Source organism: Charadrius vociferus, unplaced genomic scaffold (assembly GCF_000708025.1).
Source record: "Charadrius vociferus isolate BGI_N301 unplaced genomic scaffold, ASM70802v2 scaffold325, whole genome shotgun sequence".
In the NCBI taxonomy this organism is placed as follows: Eukaryota; Metazoa; Chordata; class Aves; order Charadriiformes; family Charadriidae; genus Charadrius; species Charadrius vociferus.
In genome coordinates this window covers 3,415,629-3,422,679 of record NW_009648526.1, presented here as the reverse complement: position 1 = coordinate 3,422,679, position 7,051 = coordinate 3,415,629, and the positions used below count along the sequence as shown (strand labels likewise).

General features: G+C 36.5%; 1 protein-coding gene across 1 annotated transcript in view; it reads right to left on the bottom strand.

Annotated features, from left to right (window-relative positions):
* Positions 1-730: 730 nt before the first annotated feature.
* The window catches only part of LIPC (lipase, hepatic), a 94,259-nt gene continuing 87,938 nt past the window's right edge, over positions 731-7,051 (bottom strand). The window contains exons 9-11 of the mRNA XM_009885775.1: positions 4,833-4,953; positions 3,896-4,114; positions 731-843 (exon numbers count right to left, since the gene is read on the bottom strand). Coding sequence (XP_009884077.1) covers positions 738-843; positions 3,896-4,114; positions 4,833-4,953 — 446 coding nt within the window. The 3' untranslated portion in view covers positions 731-737. The remainder of the gene's footprint in view (positions 844-3,895; positions 4,115-4,832; positions 4,954-7,051) is intronic.

Below are 7,051 nucleotides of genomic sequence, written 5' to 3'. Positions count from 1 at the left end.
TTGCATGTAGTATACTAAGCATCAATAAAATAATTAAAATTCTAGTAATTGAAATCAGTACTTTAATTAAAATAGTTAAGCAGCAAAGCATTTTACAACAGGACAAAGTTTAGTTTTGCATTTTTAGGTGATACGGTTATTTGGCTTGTCATGTGGTTATGACAGATAGCTCAAACATTCGGTATGTTGAGATGCATTTTAGTTTTTGAATGTTATACAGTAAAAAGTTCAAGCTCTTTGTTAACAGTTTACCTCTATGGGAATATTTTATTCTATGAATTATTTATTCATTAAGAAATAATTTAGGGAAGTTTTAACTGATAGTAGTCATTATTAATGTTTTGAAGTATTTGATGGGAAATGAGGCTCCTCTGTTCCCTTAAATCCAACAAAATGAAATTTTTCATAGGCTTTTTGCAATGATTCTTTCAAATAGTAATCTTTTTATTTCTAGTGAACAGGTATTTTTTTTAAAACTTTAAACAATTTAAAATTTACAGTTGCTGTTGATGAAATTGCTCACTGATCACTTTGAGAGTAGACTCGTAGGTGAACAAAGCACGTATTTCAGCTTACCCTTGCATCACAAAATGTAAATTTTTTTTAATGTGTTTTCTTCACCACCTCTGAATCCATCAGGATATTTAAATTTTAATGTAGCTGTGTATTTTTAAAACATTTTACTAGATGTATAGTATCTTGAATATATTTTGAGTGGTTGTTTTCTGTGTTCTTGCTCACTTTCTGTTTTCTCTCCGAAAGCGATCTTCACATCTCACAAATGTTTTCTCTTGGGCTGGATGGAGGTGAACGTTGTCAATACTTTGAGAACAAAATGTCATTCTAGAAAGAAAACATGGCATGTAAGCATAATGTTACTTTTTAGGGCTAATATCCGTATAAAAGTGGGCTCTCTAGATATACTGAATCTGACTTTCTTCATCCTGTCTTTTACAGGAAGGCATCTGTTTTTATAGGCTTGTGAGCAGAGAGATGTATCTGGCTGCCAGACAGTAGGTGCAGAGTAAAAGGAGTAGGCAACTCCCGTGTATGGAGTGCGTTATGCCTCTGTCTCTCTGGTATCACAGACAGCATGCTGTTCGCCATAGCGTACCCTCACAGTGATTTGGTCTGTGTACTCCCAGTGGCCATTGTCATCGTTTCAACTCTTATTGTTACTACCAGGATTGGACTGTTTGGCCTGCTAGTACTTAGTTGGACTACTTGTATTTAGTTGAGATGGCTAAAAGTCAGTTATGTAGGATGCTAACAACATCAGCAACTACATAGGCTACAGAAATGTCTTCCATATTTGAACTCAAATATGTTGGAATCTGGTGGTTTATTGCTCATAATAGTCTGTTTATTGACTACTTCTTAAGTTTAAGCTATTATGTTGTGTCTAAGCATTTGTCACTAGATAATCTAACGAAGGAAAATTTATCATGTATATAAATATCACAAACTTGAGGTAAAAGTAGATGGAGATAAAATATTGTCAACAGTTTGTTCAAATGCTTGAGAAAGCACAAGACAACTCAAAACACATTTTGTATTTACTACCTTTTTTAATATTTAATTTCCAAGATTGCTAATTCTTTGATCCGTGATGCTTGGTCTTTCAAGAATACCAAAATCTACATACTTTTTCCCTTGAAGACAATACTTTTCCTTGACTGTCCTTTGTTCCTCCTTTTAGAATCACCTAATAATCTTTCATTCCCCCCTCAAGCATTTATACAGTATTTCAACAGTAACGTGTCCTTTCCATTCCCATGACAAACCCAGATTGCATAGAACAAAACCCAGCACATAATCAGTATCCATTAAAATCTCGACACAAGCTCCCACTTCTGCTTGCAGCAAAAAAGCTCTTAAGGAGCGTTAGGTACCTGAAGATACCAGCATCATTTTTGTTAGTATACAACTTCCCACCTCAGTTACTTATTTCTTAAGTAGTACATCACTAGTAATTGGCTTATGCTGGGTTATTGAGACAGCTGTATTGGACAGGAGCTTTCTGATTAGCAGAATGAGTATACCTGACATAATCCTTTCACAGTCTTCTTACTTTTTTCTCAAGGTACAAAAAGTGGTATTTAAACAGAGCTCTCTAATTTGTAGCATATACTGTGCTTTAATTTGCTTTGGCAGCTAGGTCAGTTACTGATTTGGGATCATTGCTTTTAAAACAGCAGGAGATATTATAGAATTTTTTTTTTTAATTTATTTTACTTTAATGGCAGGAGCATGTGCCAAGTGCTGGGTCAGGAGAGGAAAATACCTACAAAATACATTTTCAGGGGGACAAAACTCAAGAAAATATGATCCCTCCTCTACCCCCCAGCATACACAGATTGTCTTATGAAAATGTCTTTTTAAATTGTCTAATTTGTCTTTTGTGTCAGTATCAAGGAGATGCAGCTCTGCCAATAAGTATTGTTCCACCGAAAGTCTGCAGTAGGTATAACTGGTGCTGGTAAGAAAGAGGCTATAGCAAGGAAAAATCACCTTCGAAGACTGAGCCACAGTTATAAGGTAAGGCATGCTTTTCTCATTAACCTTAATTAAACGGCTCAGTTAAAATTTCTCAAAGGATTAAAGCACTGGGAATCATTACGAGTTTTGTTATTCTGTCTTCTGGTTGAAATTTCTCTGTGTGAATAAGCAGTTTCAAAACTGTTATTATTATTGCTGTATGTAGAGAACAAGGCCACTCAGACTTGGTGATCTAGTTTGAAAGCAATCAGCAGGGGGAAAAGAAAAAAAGAACACACGCACCCCCACACCCCCCAAAAAAGCCAACCGCACAAATGAACAAACAAAGCCCCCCAAAAAACCCAAACACAGGCTTCAGTTTGCATTCATAAATTTTTTTTTCTCCAGAAAACTGCTCTCTGATGCTACTTCAGAGTTCAACTGACAGAATTTATGTCACTGAATTCATACTATAGACAAAAGCACAACCAGAGTGTAAAAATTACCAGTGAAAGTGTGGTATGTAGAAGTATAGATAGACTTTTTGTTTTGCAGGACTGCTTATGTTCTGTTTGCCTACTATAGAAATTTCAAAATGTCTGTTGTTGAGACTTTGCTTCCACAATTTATCACTCCAGGAACCTCTTATACAGCCTGCACAGTGTAGTAATTTGTTATCAGCTATCAGACATCAGATATCTTAAATGAATGAGACAAAAATAAGGGAATTTTCTGATAAAACCCTTAACTTCATTGAATAATCAGAGGACTGTGTAGTTCTGCATGTGATCTTTCTAATGACTACTTTCAAGAATCATGATGCCAAGTTTCTCTATGAAGTAGGTATTGAAAGTCAACTAATTAAGGTTTGGCATATTTTTTCTAAGTAGGAATTTGAATTTTTCATGGCCTTAATGTTGAAATCAATATTTATCTTACATAGTATCTTGTTTCGTTGAAATTTCATGTGGTCTTTGTGGAGTGAGACAATCACATTCTAAAATTGTCAGATATTGTCATCAGTTATTGTCATTAATTGTGTAGAAAAATTGTATTGTGGAACTTGTTAAAATTCTTCCTTGGCTCTGTGTGCTAACTTCTTCTCTATCCTCTATTCCCAAGTATCAAAAAAATTGTCACTCAAGGTTATTGTGCCTTAAACTCAGATTAGTGGCAGTGGTGAGCCAGAAGACTTCCCACTATTCATTTCTGACCTGAGAACAAAGAAATTCTTTAAAACACTTAAAAACCATACAGTCTGATTTGAGGCGGAGGGAGGAAAGCCAGAAGTTGTACATGGGTATATTCACCATTGGTGTGAGTGCTGGGGCTCAGATGCTTGTATTTGAATTAGGATAACGTGTGCAAAAACATCTGTGGTGTTATTGCAGAAAAGTGGTGTTTTCATTACACTTACTTTTGCTGTGTTTCCCCTGCTTTCACTCTTATTGTCTTCACTATAAGTCCTGGTCGACGGGTACCTTTTGTCCATGGTATTATGGTTTGAACCGTGTCCCAGATATTTTCCCAAACTGCAGTTCCTTCCCATTTGAACTTGATCATTATTAGCTCACCAATATCAGTGTCCAGGGTGATGAGAAAAGAGTAGGTTTTATTCCCGTTAATATCTTCAACTCTGCAGAAAACAAAACCAGAATAACGCTGCCTTAATTATTATGGATTCAAGTGAAAAAAAAATTAGTTTCTCTTCTCTTCAAAACTGCAGAAAGAACTATGTTTCCCGCTCCTTCTCCAGGAGGGAACATTACTGTCTCTAGGGTACTCTTCCTCCAGGCACATAAAGTGGTGAAATGCCTGAAAAGAAGCAGAAGTGGGAGAATCTTGAACAGCTGGTGAAGCAGTAGTGGTTTCTGACAGCAAAAGGAAGGGTGTTGCATAATAGCCTCTATGTTACGTCTTTAGTCTGCTAGAGCAAATGCTGACCCACACTGTTGCCTTTGCTTTTGTTAATATGGATAGTGTCCATCATGAATAATAGCCAAAATTCTTTACTGTAATTACAGCTGCTTATTTATTTGTGTTTTAGTTGATTAGACCTCCCTGTGTTAGCCATGGGATGGACTGAACATAAATGGACAGGATGCTTAATCTTCGGGGAAACTTCCAAGATTACTAAATTTGTTTTATAGAGATTTTTCATGCAAAGACTGTATGAACTTTGTAAAAGCTTGTGATTTTTAGGGAGTATGGGTGAAGAGAGGACAATTTCCAGTTCATCTTCACTTAGGTGCACTAAACCATTTCACTCATAGCACAATTACGTACATGATATGGTATTATAAATTGGCACTTTGTTTCTTACTTGTACAGTGGCATGTAATATCAATACTCACAGTGGGATGGGCAGGTTTTTAGCATCCTCCTTAGTGCCTGTCAGAGAGATGGTAAAAGTTGGGTCGATCTGCTTGCCTTGGATTTCATTGATGAAATGGATCTTGAACTGATAATGATAGACTGTAGAAAGGAAGAATTTGTGAAGTGACAAAATTAATGGTCAAAGAAGCAATAGTTTTCTTGGGCAAAAGATGTTTTCCTCTTTTTAAACTATTTTTTTTTTTTTGTGATTAAAACATCATCCTTTTTTCTAGTTGTTTCTGTGCTGTGTAAATCCCCTAGGGTTTGGGGCCCTGTTACTGTGTTTAAAAGGATGGAGAAAAAAGATAACCTGGGCTGAGTTCCCTTTGTAGGGTAAAACGTTCTTCCATGGCAAATATTTCAGCTTTTCTTAAGTTTAATTGTTGGAATTTCTGGCAAGCCCTCTATCTAGTCACCAGACAAATCCTTATGACTGGACATGGCTCAAGATGTATGAGACAAATTGAAGACCTTATGCGATGTAGTCAGGCCTTTTCTCTGATGGGCTAGATAATTGCCCTGCAAAACAGATGACTCACAAACTTTCCCTGACTGCATAATGATACATTGTGCTTAACATGCATCCATTAACAATATGACTTTGTTCAAGCACATTACTGTAAGAAAGATGTCATTAATACTTCAAGACTTGGTGGGTTTCTAGAAGAACAGTGTTTAGGAAAGTCTTTGAACTGAATATTGTCAGAATGAAGAATGTCTAAGAAATCATCAGTGTACTGATTACAACATTTTACATTTAGTAAGTTATGAGGAAAAAAAACCTTACCGCAACAGTTAGAGGCCATGTGCACACAGATGTTGTCAGCTAGGTTTGAATGTCAAAAACTCCTCTGTCTGGTGATTCTACCAGCCACCTTCTTCACAAAACTGATAGATTTAGGTGTTAATTAAGAAAATCCTAAGTAATTTCTATTAACAAAGACTACAGAGTATTTGGAAGAATTAAGGGTGTTGTGTTTATACTTGCAATCTGGTCAAGTTACAGATGCGAAGCTGTTGTGGTAAACATTATTGCACACTGCTCTTTCCTCATTTCCTCTCCTCACCCAGTTGAAGCTTCACTGTGTCTGAGAATAGCTAAGGGAGACATCTATTTATGTATATGCACAGATAGATTTTTGTGTGTGTGTGTGTGGCTCTGTTCACAATGGAAGGTATTTGCTAGAAAAGCTGTATCTTTTTGTTGTTGTTTCATAGTTATTTCATATTAGGAAACAATGTATTTTCTTTTGAAAAGGTGTCACTCAGTAGAAAACAAAATGGCTGATTCCTTGCTGCAAACCTGATGAGGATGAAGTAGGCAGAGAGGCTTGTTTACAGATCACTTTTATTACTATCCTGTCTTTCTCTGAGTTTTCTCTCCATGTAAAAATTGTTTGTTCTAGTGTATATTCTGATAAAGAATATACACTGGCTTTTGCTGTGATTATGATACTCACTTTAAGGAAAAAGGTGAGAGTATTCATATAAAAACTCTGACTCAGGGTCCCATCACAGCTTTATTATAGATGCTAAATTCTTTGCAACAACCATTTTTCCTTTGAACTGGATTAATGTACGCTCCAGAATATAATGCCATTAACTTGAAAAAGGAAAAGTGAGATTTTGTGAAAACACAGAGGATTGTGAAGTGTAATGCTGAGTTTCTCAAATTGCTTCTGTTTGGGCTTCTCGCATGATCTTCAAACGTTTTTTTTTTTTTTTTAAGAGCGTTACAAAGATGACTTTGTACACACCCTCCCACAGTTGCTGCCTTGTTTGGGAACTTTTGTGAAAGGAAGCCATTGTTTGGGGCACTGATATCTACATATGCGCCAAGGATGTTTTTTTGAAGCAAAACCAGCTCCAAGCATAAAAATACAACATGTTTCAAATTGAAATCAAAGTCAATAAGACACAGATATTTTACCACAAGCTGAAGCTCTCCCCGTCTCCAGAGAAGGACTCAACACGGGGACAGGGTTTCTGTGCCCAAGTGTGGTGTTAGCAGATGCCGCATCCTCAGAGCAATTCACTTTCCTGGTTCTGATGGTGACCTGACTGTACTGCAGCAAAATTACATCGGGAACTAGACGTGGCCTCTAGAATTTTTAAAATCTACTTCAAGTAGCTTCCTGAGGCATTTTAAAAACTCTAAGAAGAGATCCAGCAGGTTCAGCTGCTCTGAGTATCAGTC